At 43.7% G+C, this 14,998-nt stretch overlaps 1 protein-coding gene across 4 annotated transcripts in view; it reads right to left on the reverse strand.

The window, feature by feature from the left end:
- Nucleotides 1-14,499, reverse strand: part of LOC147009360 (uncharacterized) — a 22,879-nt gene extending 8,380 nt beyond the window's left edge. The window contains exons 1-3 of one of the 4 annotated variants that reach the window (XM_085861810.1): nucleotides 14,303-14,494; nucleotides 13,176-13,375; nucleotides 6,101-6,211 (exon numbers count right to left, since the gene is read on the reverse strand). In XM_085861810.1, coding sequence (XP_085717936.1) covers nucleotides 6,101-6,211; nucleotides 13,176-13,278 — 214 coding nt within the window. In that variant the 5' untranslated portion in view covers nucleotides 13,279-13,375; nucleotides 14,303-14,494. Of the gene's footprint in view, nucleotides 1-6,100; nucleotides 6,212-13,175; nucleotides 13,376-13,944; nucleotides 14,218-14,302 lie in introns of those variants that run through there. The other 3 variants (XM_085861808.1, XM_085861811.1, XM_085861812.1) reach the window with 3 other exon arrangements.
- Between the last annotated feature and the right edge of the window lie 499 nt (nucleotides 14,500-14,998).

The following is a 14,998-nucleotide window of genomic DNA, read 5'->3' on the forward strand; positions in this document are numbered from 1 at the left end:
CAATGTCAGCTCTCCAACATAAATGCTTTCCTCGAGGACATTTAACAACTCGGGTCCAACAAGCTCTAAAAAGTCTTATAAAATTATTCGGGTAGGCCATCAATCCTGGGGGCCTTTCCATCTTTTAAGCTTCGAATGGCTGCTTCAAGTTTCTCGGCCAAGATTGAGGAGTCAAGCGCTCGTTGCTGGTCCTCTTCAACCTTGGAAAGTTCAGCAATCAGTTTCTGTATCGCGTCATTTCACACGCTGCGAGGGTAGTAAAGGTTGGAGTAGTAATCTTTTAAGACACCTCTTAATCCTTGCTGAGAGGTTGTTAAGGTCCCATTTAAAGTGAGTCGGCCATGGATTTGTTGCATCTTTTTGGTCGAGTTCTCCGAATTGAAGAACTCTTTGTTTGGCACGTCCAAAGTCAGGTTACTCATCCGCATTCGTACCAAGGTACCCATTGCCCTTTGCTTAACCATTTCAGCTAGCAATGTTCTCTTTGCCCACAGCAACTGATCTCATGTGTCCTTTCCAGCATCATCATTATTTTGCTTGCGGGAAACAATTTCAGATTTTAACGCATCAATTGAGTGAGATTGCATCTTAGTGGTGTACAAACTATATTGCTGGCAGAAAGATTTTATTTGGGATTTTGCAAGGTCCCACCACAACCGAGGTTAGCATGCTGAGGCTTGGAGGTGCAGATTTTTTTCCCATTCAGCCTTAAAACAATCATTACATTTTTTTTATCACTTAAGAGGCGTGTGTTAAGAGTCCAATATGCACTATCACCTGATGACAAGGGTAATTTAAAGGATAACATGACTAAACTATGATCTGTGAAACCAGTTGGTAGAATTTGGGATGTTGTCACAACATTTAACATTGGCTTATTAATATATATTCTATCAAGTCTTGCCCTTGATATGAAACCATCTTGGCATCTGCACCATGTATACCTACGCAACCGTGAGTGTTGTAGTCGCCACACATCCTTAAAACAATATTTATTAATGATAGTCTCCAACCCCTAAGTGGAGGCTGCATGAGGTTCATGACCATTCCTATCAACTTCTGGGTGAATTGTACAATTGAAATCTCCAGGAAAACAAATAAATGCGGAAGAATCTTGGTCTTTAATGAAATCTCGCAGTGAAGGAAAGAAATATTGCCTTTCTATCGGATCACTCGGAGTGTAAACATTTACCGCCACTATTTTTTGGCCAGTGCACAGAAACTCTACTGATGTGTCCTTTACATATTTCTTTCAACAAAACCTGCTGTATGGGAAGCTTGTGGCTGAAACAAATAGCTACACCGGCCTTGGGTGTAGGAAACCCACTTAAGAACCACTGCCCTCTAAAAAGTTTTCCCCACGCAGCTGTCAGGGTGTTTGTAGCATGGGTCTCCTATAATAGGATAATGTCAGCTTTTATTTTCTCTCGGGTTTGAATTGTTTGAATTCTCCGTAATGGGGCTCGACCCCCATTAATGTTCAGGGTTGCAATCTGTAACTCTGTCATTGGAGAAACTTGGCACTTCAAAAACCTTCTAACTGCAGTTCTTTGTTTTCTTTTGTTACAGCTTTCCTGAGATCCTGAAATTGAGGTTCAGAAAGTTCTGCAAAGTCATTCCTTTGTAACATCTCCTTGCAGTCACAATGAAAGCCCTGATATCAGGAAAATGGTCTCTAATTTGAACATTGCGTTGCCTGAAGGTTCCGCTCAGGAAAAGAACTCTATCTTCCTTAGATATTTTGGTTTGTTTACCTTTCCCATGGATTGCACCTGAAGTTTCATTTGAGTAGGAGGAGATCCTCCCAGAAACGACACCTGTGTCATCATCTGATTGCAATTGGATTATTGATTCTCTTCTATACCAACACCAGTATATTCTTCCTGTTGGCATTCCACAGAGAGCTCTGCCCCATCGTTACTATCCGTTTTTAAATCATTTTCCTTTTTATCATTGTGTGTGCTACACTGACTAATGTCCTCAAGAGTAGGTCTTTTCCCCTCATGTATGAGAGTGGTTAGGAGTTTTATCCCCTTCAACATGAGCAATCAGTGGAGCCTCGTTTCCAACCAGCACCTCACCGCTTTCCTCATCTTGTGAAGGCTTATCAAGATTATTCCCCATCTGTACTACTAAAACTTTGCCGCTTTTATTCACACCTTCAGTGCTTCGGCATGTTTTAATTTATCGTTCTTCGTGCGCAAGGGAACCGTGATAATTTTAGACAACTGTGCCATAATCACCTCACTTTTGCTGAATTACTTCGTTCGATAAAAAAGGCGGCACATTACTCAGGATTATTTTTGCTGCGGGAGTGTCCATTGACGACACTGGAACAAACGTTTCGTCATTTCTCAGAAATAAACCGTTTTGCACAACCATGTCAACAAAACACGTTTGTGAAACAAAAACCACAATCTTTTGGCTCATTTTACAGGCAGCACAAATATTTTCTACAACTATTTATTCTACAATCTTGAGGAGAATATCATCTATTAAAACGCCTTCGGGGGGGGGGGGCGAAGCACAGGCTGTGCTTATGTGATAAACCCTCGTCGGCAAAATGGCCTCTTAAAGGTGCTTCGATTTTTACTTGCACTCGCCATGTTTCAAACAAACAAGTATATAAAGATAAAATAAATGGTAATATGGTTCTAATTAGAACTAAGAGAGAGAAAAAAAAATTAACAACAAGAGGAAGAACCTAAAAAAAAAAAGCGAGGTCACCACCTAAGGTGATTAATATCAATAATAATATCCGGCTGCGCTGCCTCTCCCTCCCTCACTCAGATAGACAAGACAAGACAAGAACACCAGCAAAAAAAACACCATCAAATGGACAATAGAGAAGGGAAGGGTGAAAAAGAGAAAAAGCAACACAAAGCTCCACACAAACCGCCAGAGACTGAGGAACAGCACCCTGTGATTGCACATGCGTGTCAGAGAGGGGAGAGAAGAGGAGAGAGAGAGAGAGAGAGAGAGAGAGAGAGAGAGAGAGAGAGAGAGAGAGAGAGAGAGAGAGAGAGAGAGAGAGAGAGAGAGAGAGAGAGAGAGATGGAGGGTAGGGTGGGAGAGAGAGAGAGAGAGAGGGTAGGGAGGGGGTGGGGAGAGAGGGTAGAGAGGGTAGAGAGGAGAGGGTTGAGAGGAGGGAGGGTTGAGAGGAGGGAGGGTTGAGAGGAGGGAGAGTAGAGAGGAGGGAGGATAGAGAGGAGGGAGGATAGAGAGGAGGGAGGATAGAGAGGAGGGAGGATAGAGAGGAGGGAGGATAGAGAGGAGGGAGGATAGAGAGGAGGGAGGGTAGAGAGGAGGGAGGGTAGAGAGGAGGGAGGGTCGAGAGGAGGGAGGGTCGAGAGGAGGGAGGGTCGAGAGGAGGGAGGGTCGAGAAGAGGGAGGGTCGAGAGGAGGGAGGGTCGAGAGGAGGGAGGGTCGAGAGGAGGGAGGGTCGAGAGGAGGGAGGGTCGAGAGGAGGGAGGGTCGAGAGGAGGGAGGGAAGACAGGAGGGAGGGAAGACAGGAGGGAGGGGAGACAGGAGGGAGGGGAGACAGGAGGGAGGGAGACAGGAGGGAGGGGAGACAGGAGGGAGGAGACAGGAGGGAGGGGAGACAGGAGGGAGGGGGGACAGGAGGGAGGGGGACAGGAGGGAGGGGGGACAGGAGGGAGGGAGACAGGAGGGAGGGGAGACAGGAGGGAGGGGAGACAGGAGGGAGGGGAGACAGGAGGGAGGGGAGACAGGAGGGAGGGGAGACAGGAGGGAGGGGAGAGAGGATAGAAAGAAGGGAGGGAAGAGAGGATAGAGAAGAAGGAGGGGAGAGAGGGTTGAGAGAAGGGAGGGGAGAGAGGGTAGAGAGAAGGGAGGGAGAGAGGGCAGAGAGAAACAAGCGATGGGAGAGGGTATGGAGAAGGGAGGAATGGGAGAGTGGAGGGTGGGGAGAGAGGGCAGAGAGGAGGGTGGGGAGAGAGGGTAGAGAGGAGGGAGGGGAGAGAGGAGAGGGAAGAGAGAGAGGAGAGAGGAGAGGGAAGAGAGAGAGGGGAGGGAGAGAGAGAGAGAGGGGAGGGGAGAGAGAGAGAGAGGGAGGGGAGAGAGAGAGAGAGGGAGGGGAGAGAGAGAGAGGGAGGGGAGAGAGAGAGAGAGGAGGGGAGAGAGAGAGAGGGGGGAGAGAGAGAGAGAGAGGGGGAGGGGAGAGAGAGAGAGAGGGAGAGAGAGGAGGGAGAGAGAGGGAGAGAGAGGAGGGATGGGGAAGAGAGAGGAGGGATTGCAGGCAGAAAGAACAGAGGGGAGAAGAGAAGAGGGAGGGGAAGCCAGAAAGGGGCGGGGGCGGAAGAACAAGGAAAGGGGTGAGGTGGGGAGAGTGACTGCTCATGCAACGTTGCTATATGCTGCAAGAGGGAGGGGAGCAAGGAGGGGACAAAGACAGAGAGAGAGGGTGGTTGGGGCGGGGAGGGGTGGAAGAAAAAAAATAAAAATAAAAAGAGAAAAAAAAGTCAGCAGAGGAGGTGGGGTTAGCAAAAAGAACGAGAACTACGTTGTCGATGGCACACCATCGCATATTCCCACGTGCACTGCTTTGTCCCATTAACACGAGGTGAAATTTTATCTTGCAAAATGGATTGATTCTTCTTTTCTATTTGATGTGCTTTATGACCAAAGACTTACTATTTTTACTCAATCAGAAGTCATTGCACGCATGTCAACATATCATGAAACATCAATTTAACACTGTCCAGCAATATAGAACTGTGCATCAATTTAATCATAGGGATGAACTGTGTATAATATTAATTATAATAATTATTCATAATCAATTAGATAAATACAGTAAAACCTGTGACTGTTTGTCACTCATGGGGGCCACTTAAGTAAGTTCTTTATAAAAGAATTTACTATGTACAATGGTAAATACACTTAAAAAAAAAAAAAAAAAAAAAAAAAAATCAGCCCCCATGACCCCACCCCCTCTGGCCCGGCCCCCAGGGGTCATATCAAAAATCCGACTGTGTTGTGCACTTCCCCATACACATATCTACTATGTCCCAAAGTTTCAAGTTCCTATTTCAAACGGTGTAGGAGGAGTTACAGGGTAAGACGTATGGATGGTGGAGACAATCACAATCACAATATTCCTGCTTTTCTTCGAAAGCGCGGGAATAAAAATCAGCCCCCATGAGCCCACCCCCTCTGGCCCGGCCCATGGGGGTCATATCAAAAATCCGACAGTGTTGTGCACTTCCCCATACATATATCTACTATGTCTCAAAGTTTCAAGTTCTTATCTCAAACGGTGTAGGAGGAGCAATTTTGACCCCCTATCCACTTAGCACCACCTACCCCCCAAGCACCCTCTGATCATCATGTGTTTAAAAAAATATGTTGTTAAATGTATAACTCATGAATACGTTTGTTTTAAAAAGCTATGACAATTTTTTTTTTGACCCCCACGACCCCAACCCCTCTGGCCCGGCCCCTAGGGGTCATATCAAAAATCCCAAAGTGTTGTGCACTTCCCCATACATATATCTACTATGTCCCAAAGTTTCAAGTTCCTATTTCAAACGGTGTAGGAGTTATGGGGTAAGACAGACAGACGGACGGACGTATGGCGGAGACAATCACAATATTCCCGCTTTTCTTCAAAAGCGCGGGAATAATAATGTTTGCTTAATGACCACAAGGATGGGAGAGAGGGAGAGAGAGCGATATGCTTCATGAACAAAACCACATACACACGATCCTGGAAGTTGAAGCTATCTGAAATTGTTTTTCAATTTGCTGCCTTTTTTTTTTCTTTTTCCTCTCACCCCACTATCCCATACAAGTTCAGATGTAAACATGTAAAATAAATCAACAATAAGTGTCCTATTAAAGTTCAATTAGAATTGACGATCGGTCAAATTTGGGATGACAGGATAAAACAAGGAACATTATTGTTGGCTATTTTATTTCACCAAATGATGAAAGGGACAATGGATGTTTGAGAAGTTGATCTTCCATCGTGGTTATTTCTTAAAGCAATGAAATCAAAACGTTGGGTTTTTTTTTTTCTTCACAACAGAGTACATCATAAGAATGTCTGAAACAACATGTGGAAGCATTGACAGAAACCTTCATGGAGATGCCTCTTGAAGAAAGAAGCCTCAGAGTCATTATGGTCTGGTCGATCCAGGTGGACATCAATATCATGCTCGGTTTTCACTTCCACTTTCACAAATAAATCTGGAAAAAGTAACTTTTGCTCAATGCAGACAGTCTTGTGTCACATTCATCAGCAATCTTGTGTCACATTCCATACTATTAAAATAGCTAAACAAGAAAAATAGCAATCAGAGATCGCAGACCCTGCTCACCAGAACTTTTGTGTGGTGTTTATGTATTGGTGTGTTATGTAATTAATAAGACATAAGAACAAATTCCACTTTATAACTGCTGGCAGTGATGACGGGGTACCAAGACATCCCGCTTTGATCAGACACCTGACCCTGACCCATGTTTTTTATTATTATTCTTCAATTGAATTCAGAATTGCATTAAAATAAATTCAATTTAAATCAAATAGAAGACCAAATAGGTACAGTCCTGCATTGGAATAAATCAGAAGGAACCCAAACAAGCAAAAAAGCAATAATGAAGTCATCAGGAGAAACCTGGATAGGATTCACATTTCAGCTGCTGCTCCTCGACCCTCAAACCCATCCAGGCACAGCCAAATAAGTGAGCCATATTAAAAAAAAGAATAAATAAATAAATAAATAAAATAATTCTGGCAGCCAGAACAGGTGTCCGATCAAGTTGAAATTTAAAACATGTAATCCCTATCACGACTCGATCACAATTCTGAAGTTTCACGTCGATTGATTAAGTGGTTCTAGAAAAAAACATTATTTAATATTTCTCTTAAATCCAATGTGGCTGTCAAACCATGTGACATCAATTATTCCCAAACAAACTTGTACATGCATGCCTTGGGGAACATTTGTGTGAAGTTTCCCTCGATCTGTTCAACCATTCCGGAGAAGAAGACTTTTCTTTTTTGGGGTAAATCCAATATGACTGCCAAACAATGTTTGAGAGAGATTTCTCAGTCCTATGACGTCATATGTGGTCATTTGTATAAAGCTTCACCTCGACCTGTTCAGCTCTTTCAAAGATTTTCGAAGGTTTTTAAAATATATTTTTAAACAATATGGCTGCCGAATCACATGCCCGATGATGTCATCAAAAAAGTTTGTGTGGACCATTTTATCCAGAGATGACCCTTAAAAATTTTCATACTGATTGGATGTAGCGTTCTCCATATGCAATTATGACGTCATAACGAAGGCACCTATGACAGACTCATTCCCCAGAGGAGAGAGAGAGGGGTGTTATTAATTGCTCAGTCTTACCTCTCCCCATGAGTACTTGCTCGGTGCCAAGTCTCCATTTTTTTTTTACTTGGTGCAGTTTCAGAGATACAGAGGTACAAAGTTTTTCCATTTTTCCAATACAGCTGCCACACCACATGACCCATGACGTCATAATTATCATGAAAACATTCTACACGAGTAGTCAACATATGGTCAAAATTGTCTCAATCCGCCAAGTGGTTGCGGAGAAAAACATGAAAGTTCTGTGCGAACAAACAAAAACAAGCATACAAACACAAATGCAATGCCCTCTCGTTTGGCGTGGTAATATTGCATTAAAATTAAATTGAGTTCTTCCTTGAAGAGAGAAAATAAAACATTTCCCCACGGGAACAGCATTGTGTCAAACAAAGCATTACGTTCAGAAGAAACTGCCTCGATGTTACGAGATGCTTCTTCCCCGACCACAATTTCAGTGGGAATTTCACAATCACCGAAAATCACAACCAACAAAATAGAGGAGGCAAGAAAAATGTGGAGAAACCAAAATAGAGAACATTTTCTCCCAAACCTGCATTGATTGGCAATTTAACCACAATTGTGATCTCACACAATTGTGAGAGGAGGGAGGGTAGAGAGGAGGGAGAGGAGAGAGGGTAGGGAGGAGGGAGGGGAGAGAGGAGAGAGAGGGTAGAGAAGAGGGAGGACAGAGGGGAGAGAAGGTAGAGAGAAGGAGGGGAGAGAGGGTAGAAAGGAGGGAAGAGAGGGAAGAAAGAAGGGAGGGAAGAAAGAAGGGAGGGAAGAGAGGGAAGAGAAGAAGGAGGGGAACGAGGGGAACGAGGGGAACGAGGGGAACGAGGGGAACGAGGGGAACGAGGGGAACGAGGGGAACGAGGGGAACGAGGGGAACGAGAGGAACGAGAGGAACGAGAGGAACGAGAGGAACGAGAGGAACGAGAGAACGAGAGAACGAGAGAACGAGAGAACGAGAGAGAACGAACGAGAGAGAACGAACGAGAGAGAACGAGAGAGAGAGAGAGAGAGAGAGAGAGAGAGAGAGAGAGAGAGAGAGAGAGAGAGAGAGAGAGAGAGAGAGAGAGAGAGAGAGAGAGAGAGAGAGAGAATGGGGGCAGAGAAAAAAAATTGTAAAAGCTTCCATGGTCTTGTGAGGAGTGCTAGTCAGAATGCAATGTTGTTCTTCATAAACGCTGAGAACATGCCGAAGTTATGATTCACTCCCTTGATCTGTGTAAAGGCCTGGTCACACCTTGACGTTTTAGCCAGCGATGGCAACGTATTAAAATGTATGTAAAACGCTGGCTTACGTTGAACTTTTGATGTTTTTTTTTTAAAGATTCGGACGTATTCATGGCGACTTGGTCTTATGTATAACGCATTGGTAATGGACACAGAACGTTTCGTTGTGTTATAGATAACTTATACCAACGAATGCTGAACCTGTTGTCGGCCTACACAACCGATACCCAACGATAGTCTAACTTAGGCATAGCGCGTTGCACGCATCGCCGACGTTGTCGTGACGTAGCCTATTAAAAGGCTGACGCACTACGATTCGAATCATAACTGCCGTAGAACTGGAAGTGTCAACATCGCGGTCACACCTTGGCGATCTTACCAAGCGTATGCCGACCTAAGAAAAATGTGTCTAAAACGTTGGGGCACGTCAAATACGGTATGAGTAAGTTTGGTATACGTGAGTAGAACGCTAAAGTACGCTATCATACGTCGTAGTAAGTAGAGTACGTCAAAAAATTTTGAACATGTTCAAAATTTTACGACGTACTCGGCGTATGACACACGTTCCGCATGAGATGGGGATAAGTTTTACACACGATATGTGGACGCTTACACACGTCCACAAAGGCTACTTATAAGCTACTCATAAGTCGAAACACGTCGCGGTAATGTCTTTTTTACGCGAAACTTATTTCTAACTTATGTTTGACGTGCTTTGAACCAATTATTTACGGAGTCCCAACACACATCGACGTATGTAGACGTATTCCAATGACGTCTTCCGGTCGACCAAAAAAAATTAATTAACGTGTTTCTAGCTTACAATTGCCATATAAAGACGTGTTCCCAGCAGTTTTGGGAATTGGTATATAAAAATGCTGCTCATAAAAGGGGAACCCAACAGTGTTTTCGAGTCCTTTTTGAGTCGATGTCCATGTCAGCAGTAACAGTATCAGTATCAGTATTAGTATTAGTATTAGTCGTAGTTTGTTCATGTTGACAGTAGTAGGTGAGTGTGAGGGGGAGGGTGTGGGTTATGATGGCTCGTCCTTGCGTTTAACGATTTAAATGATAAACTCAACGATTTAAATGGCTGCATCTCCACTATTGAAAGTAGACGCTTGCGCTCAACAATTCGATTTTTTTTACACTCAAGGACTTTTAAACGGTACCACTCAGCTATTTTCATTGTTTACAATGAACGAGTTAAATTGCTGTCACTCGCCTTTGTTTTTTGACGCTGGGGTTTGGAAATTTGAAGCGTTTCTTCTGAACGTGTTAAAACGCTCAAACTCGACTATTTTAAATAGACGCTGCCGATGGACAATTGGAATCATTGCCAAGCTAGACATCGAAGTGTGAACATCCTCGTCATGCCGAAGAAAAGTTTGAAGAATGCTGCAAATAAGTGTCCTGGCCGTGGCCGTGGCCGCCGACGCAAGAACGATCCATTATACTGACGTCTTTCAGCCTATGAGTAACTTAAAAGTAACGTCTGTCGATGTGTGGCAACGATCGCGTAACGTGCCAACAACACGTTAATCATAGGTTAGAAATAAGTTTGGGGTACGCTCAACATTACCTCGGCGCGTCTCAACTTATGATTAACTTACAAGTAGCATGTGTTGACGTCTGTCAACGATCGCAAACCGTGCATACGACTTGTGGCCAGCGTAGCGGAACGTGTGAGTCATACGCCGGCATACGTCGTGAAATTTCAAGCATGAAAAAATTTGAGGACAACCAAAAAGTACAACGTTTAAAGCCAACATACAACGACGTATGGCAGTGTTTTTCAGCGTGCTCTCAATGTTATCAAAACTTACCCATAACGTATTCAACGTGTGCCAGCGTTTTAGAAAAAAAAATTCAAAAATCGGCATACGTTGGCTAAAACGTCAAGGTGTGACCGGGCCTGAACTGTCTGTACTTCCAAACACTGTGGGACCTTGAAGGGCTGCTTGTGCTCTTTTCTGATTGTGTCTGTACTTGGGTCTTGCTGACTGGAAACAACATTGTTTAGACTCTGTTCCACTCCTTCCTCAATTAAAAGCTATTTCTCTTTTATCTGGGTTGGTTCAATCATCCCCCCCCCCACTCATCCCTGCTTCTATATGTATAAGGCTTGGATTCGGGCATTTTAAAAAGTTTTAGTGATGGAGATTTTTCCTGTATCTGTGCACGCAAGTTATGTATTGTTATTAAAGATTTCCTTTGCATGCTGAACCCGAGCAGAAATCGAGTTCATTTCTACCACACATCATTCAGACAAGTCGCAGCCTCTTCCCTCTCTTCAGACATTGATAGAATCACAAGCTGCTAAAAGACATGGAACATGTCCTTCAATTCTGGCAAATCTACATCTGCTATTCAAAACTCCGTCTCTGTGGGTCTCTGTGGGTCTCTCCCCACCCTCATGAAGAAGTTCAGCGACTGAAACTTTTGGGTCTCTCTATCAGCTGTGATCTTTCTTGGAGAAATCATATTTCTGAGATGGCCTCGACAGCCAGTTGGCCTTCAAAGGGAGAGTGGGCATCCTCCATTGTGCAAACTACTTCCTGAGTCCACCTGAACTGTTATCCAACAAGGCCTCCTTCAGAAGCATGATGAAGCGCTGCTCTCCCCTCTGGGTAGACACCCCTTCCTCACATCTTGATCAGCTTGACAATGAGAAAACCAAGGCCTTCAAGATTATTGGAATCTCCAGCAATGAAGTTCAGTCAATGGACCGATCACTTTCACATCACAGAAAGGTTATCTTTTTCACCTCCTGCCTCCTTACTGGTCTTTCACACACTACTCTTTCCATGCTTCCTCCCTCCCATCCACCCCCAGAGGTTTCTGCATGGAACACACTGTCCACTTGCAAACCCCTTCTCGTAAAACTCCCAAAAATCCAGAATCACTTGTCGCATCCACACTTTCATTCCTGTCTGTGGATAAAACATCCACCTTCTCTTCAATTTGTGTGGCAGATAACAGCAATTTTTGAGAGGAATCGTGCAAATGATGATACAAGCATCAAATTTGGCACATTTGCTCTCTCGGGGATTCTAATCAAATCTGCCTGATTGGCCATTTGAAAAAAAAAAAAAAAACTTCAAAAAAGTCAAGATCATGAATCAATGTTGGATGCTTGCTGAGATTGGTGAATGTTTCAGAAACATCATCAAAGACGTTCCAAGTCTGCCATGCAGTTTTCTTCGCTTTACCGCGGAAGGCAGACACGACGTCACATCCAGTGAACGCATGGAAGCATGGGATCCCTCTAGCTTTCTTAGGCCCTATTGCAGAAACTACCTCATGGACTGGAATCCATCGCACCTTGGCTCCTTGGCCAAAGGCAATCCACATGTTCTCAAGACCTAGTTCCTGTAAGGATGGCAGTACAGATATTGCTATGACTAGTACATCCATGTCATTAGCCTTAATGATAATGGGCTTGCTACCATCCGTTGTTGCATCCCTGGCGTGTACAAATATTCGATTGTCAGCTTCTTCATGACAACATGGAGATAGAGCATCCAGTGACTTCCTTGTGTTGCGAATGGCATCTTCTCCTTTTGTGACAATGACTGTGCTTGTCGTCTGTGCTTCACACATCTTTTCCGCAAGGAAGTGAAACAGCTCAGTCTTGTTGCTGTCATCTTGAAGAAAGCTTCTCCAGTTACTTGGGGTCTTAATGGTTCCTGTCACTCTTCTTCTGATTCCTTGCCCCCTTTTTGACCTTGCCTCGGACTTCAGACTTGACTTCTTGTACACATCAAATACTACGTCCACCCTCTTGTACCTGGCACCATCGGATTTAACCTTTGGGATGATGTCTTCATTAGCATAGTCATCAAATATCTTTGAAGTGCGTGGAGGTAGGGCATTGATAAGTGCTGAGCCATCAATGATGACTGCATCTCCCCTTGGTTCTCTGTCTGTGATGTTCACTTGCACTTCAAGAATTTCAGCCAGCTGCGACTTCAAATTTTTTGAAAAAAAATTTTTTTTTTCAAATTTTTCAAAATTTGAATTTTCAAATGGCCAATTGGGCAGATTTAATCAGAAAGCCCTACAGAACAGAAATGCCAAATTTGATGTTTGTATCATAATTTGCACGATTTTTCTTCTATCGACGACACTAAATCTCATTCTCCCCTCAAGTCTTCAAGACAGCTGTTCACCACCAACTGAGATCCTCCATCAAACCATGATTTTTGCACCCCAAATGACCCCATTACAAAGCAATCTCTTTTTCCAGGTCATTGTAATTTTTTCCCTTTCTTCCTCTTCTCTTGACATTTGTTGGTTGGTTGATATATTACTTTTCTGTTTCATCACTGCTTTCCCCTTCCTCTTCTTCTGTTGTTTCATTCAACTTGTGTGCAGCTTGTTCACCCCGATGTGTCTTTCTACCGCACCCCCGACCCCTTAATCTCATTTCCACTTCTACTCTGCTGTTATTGTATCCCCCTTTCTGCTCTTGGTCTTTCACAACCCTCTATCATGTGTCCAAAAAAAAACAAAAATTTTTTTTGCACCAAACAAACACAGATCCCATCAGAAGTGAAGAAGATCATACAACTCACCATTCAACTGGTCGCTTTGCTCCTCTTCCAGACCAAAGGAGTCCACATCCTCTATTTTTATCTGTAGAATCTCAGGAAATCCTTCCAGCTCCTCAACCTTCATGTCACACTCGAGCACAGTCGGCTGTTCTGATTCCAGCTGCACACAACAGGAATCCTTCAATCAGCCAACTTGAGTGTACAGTACAGGGTGGGTGAACCTTTAAAGAAGAAGTAAACGCACCACTCTTCCTGATGTTTGCTCCACCCCGAGTACCTTGATCCCACACAGTACCAACATGTGAACTACCTCTGTACTCGAGACCTTATCCTTTGCCAAAATCAGTTCCAGCACCTCAAACGTTCACCACACAAAACAAACCTTTTGACATCCCCCAAAAAATAAACTGCACATGTTGCAGGTTCTTAAGACAATTTTGTTATTGTATTCCATGTTGATGTAAATTTTGATTTGGCCACATATAAAACATGCAAAAATTTCGATTTCCATCTAAAATCTGAGTCGTGTTCAACAGTTTTGAAAGTAGATGGTATTCATAGAATACTTACCCAGCACAGTTAACGGTTTTGGAGATAAAGAGGTGCAAGGGTGGGGGCGGGTGAGAATGAGGATGGGGATGGAAGTGAGGGTGAGGATGGGGGTGGAAGTGAGGGGAAGGGGGGTGAGGGTGAGGGGTGATAATGACGCGGAGGAGTGTGAGGATGAGGATGAAGTGAGGGGTGAGGGTGGTGGTGAGTGTGAGGTAAACAAAGTAGATCCACCCTTTACCTTCTCACACGATTCGTCCTCCTGACGAGTTTGGTGAAGAATTGATAATTCACTTCCGAACACATCGACCACAGACACGCAGAGACACACAAACAATCAATTGCGTTCTTTAATATAACGACAAGGCCGACACTGATCCACCATTGTGATCCATGAGGTCCACAAATGACTAAAACCTCCACTGGTCACTTAACGGTCCGAAAAACATGAACATCGCGAGTCACGTCACGTGGTTACCCTTGGTGATCGCTGATATCTCGTGAAGAAACATGTTATAATCTGTAACACTAGTTTAATGTTAGTCATGAAGATGTTTAAAAACCACAAATGTTCACAACACAAAACTTCGTCAACTCACAACTCGCTTCGGGAAATGTTTCGTTCTCGGTTCGAGTCCCGAGAACACGGATCCACACTTCGTCCACACCCGGCTCTTCTTTTTCTCTTACCCTTTTTTTCATGAAATGTCTGGAATCCCTCTGGATCGTTATCTCATCCTCACTAACGTGTATTATCAGCCGATAATCTTAGTTAAATCATTCAACACAAAAATATCCAACGGAGCAAAAAAAAATGAGAAAAAGAAGGTTCGACAAGCCAAGCTGGAAGATACACACCCTTGGTAATTTCAGGGACGCCACAGCAAGTTCATAGTGGTAGTGGTAGTGGTCGTAGTAGTAGTAGTAGTAGTAGTAGTAGTAGTCGTAGTAGGAGTAGTAATAGTAATAGTAGTCGTAGTGGTAGTGGTAGTAGTGGTGGTAGTAGTAGTAGTGCTTTTGTTTGAACTGCCACAGTTGTATTTAATGTCGCTCACTCTCCTCATCCCTGCAAGGACTGCAAGGGGTAAGGTGGAGCATTTTAGATAGATAGCACCAAGAAAAAATGGGGGTGGGGGTAACAAAATACAAATTACCAAAATAACACATTTATACAAAAAAAACAAAGTGCCTTGTGGAGAGATACTACAAAGTGCCTTGTGGAGAGATACTACAAAGTACCATGTGGAGAGATATTACAAAGTACCTTGTGGAGAGATACTACAAAGTACCTTGTG

This window comes from Eptatretus burgeri, chromosome 17, assembly GCF_056783735.1.
Source record: "Eptatretus burgeri isolate ZD-2024b chromosome 17, Ebu_testis_v1, whole genome shotgun sequence".
NCBI classification, from domain to species: Eukaryota; Metazoa; Chordata; class Myxini; order Myxiniformes; family Myxinidae; genus Eptatretus; species Eptatretus burgeri.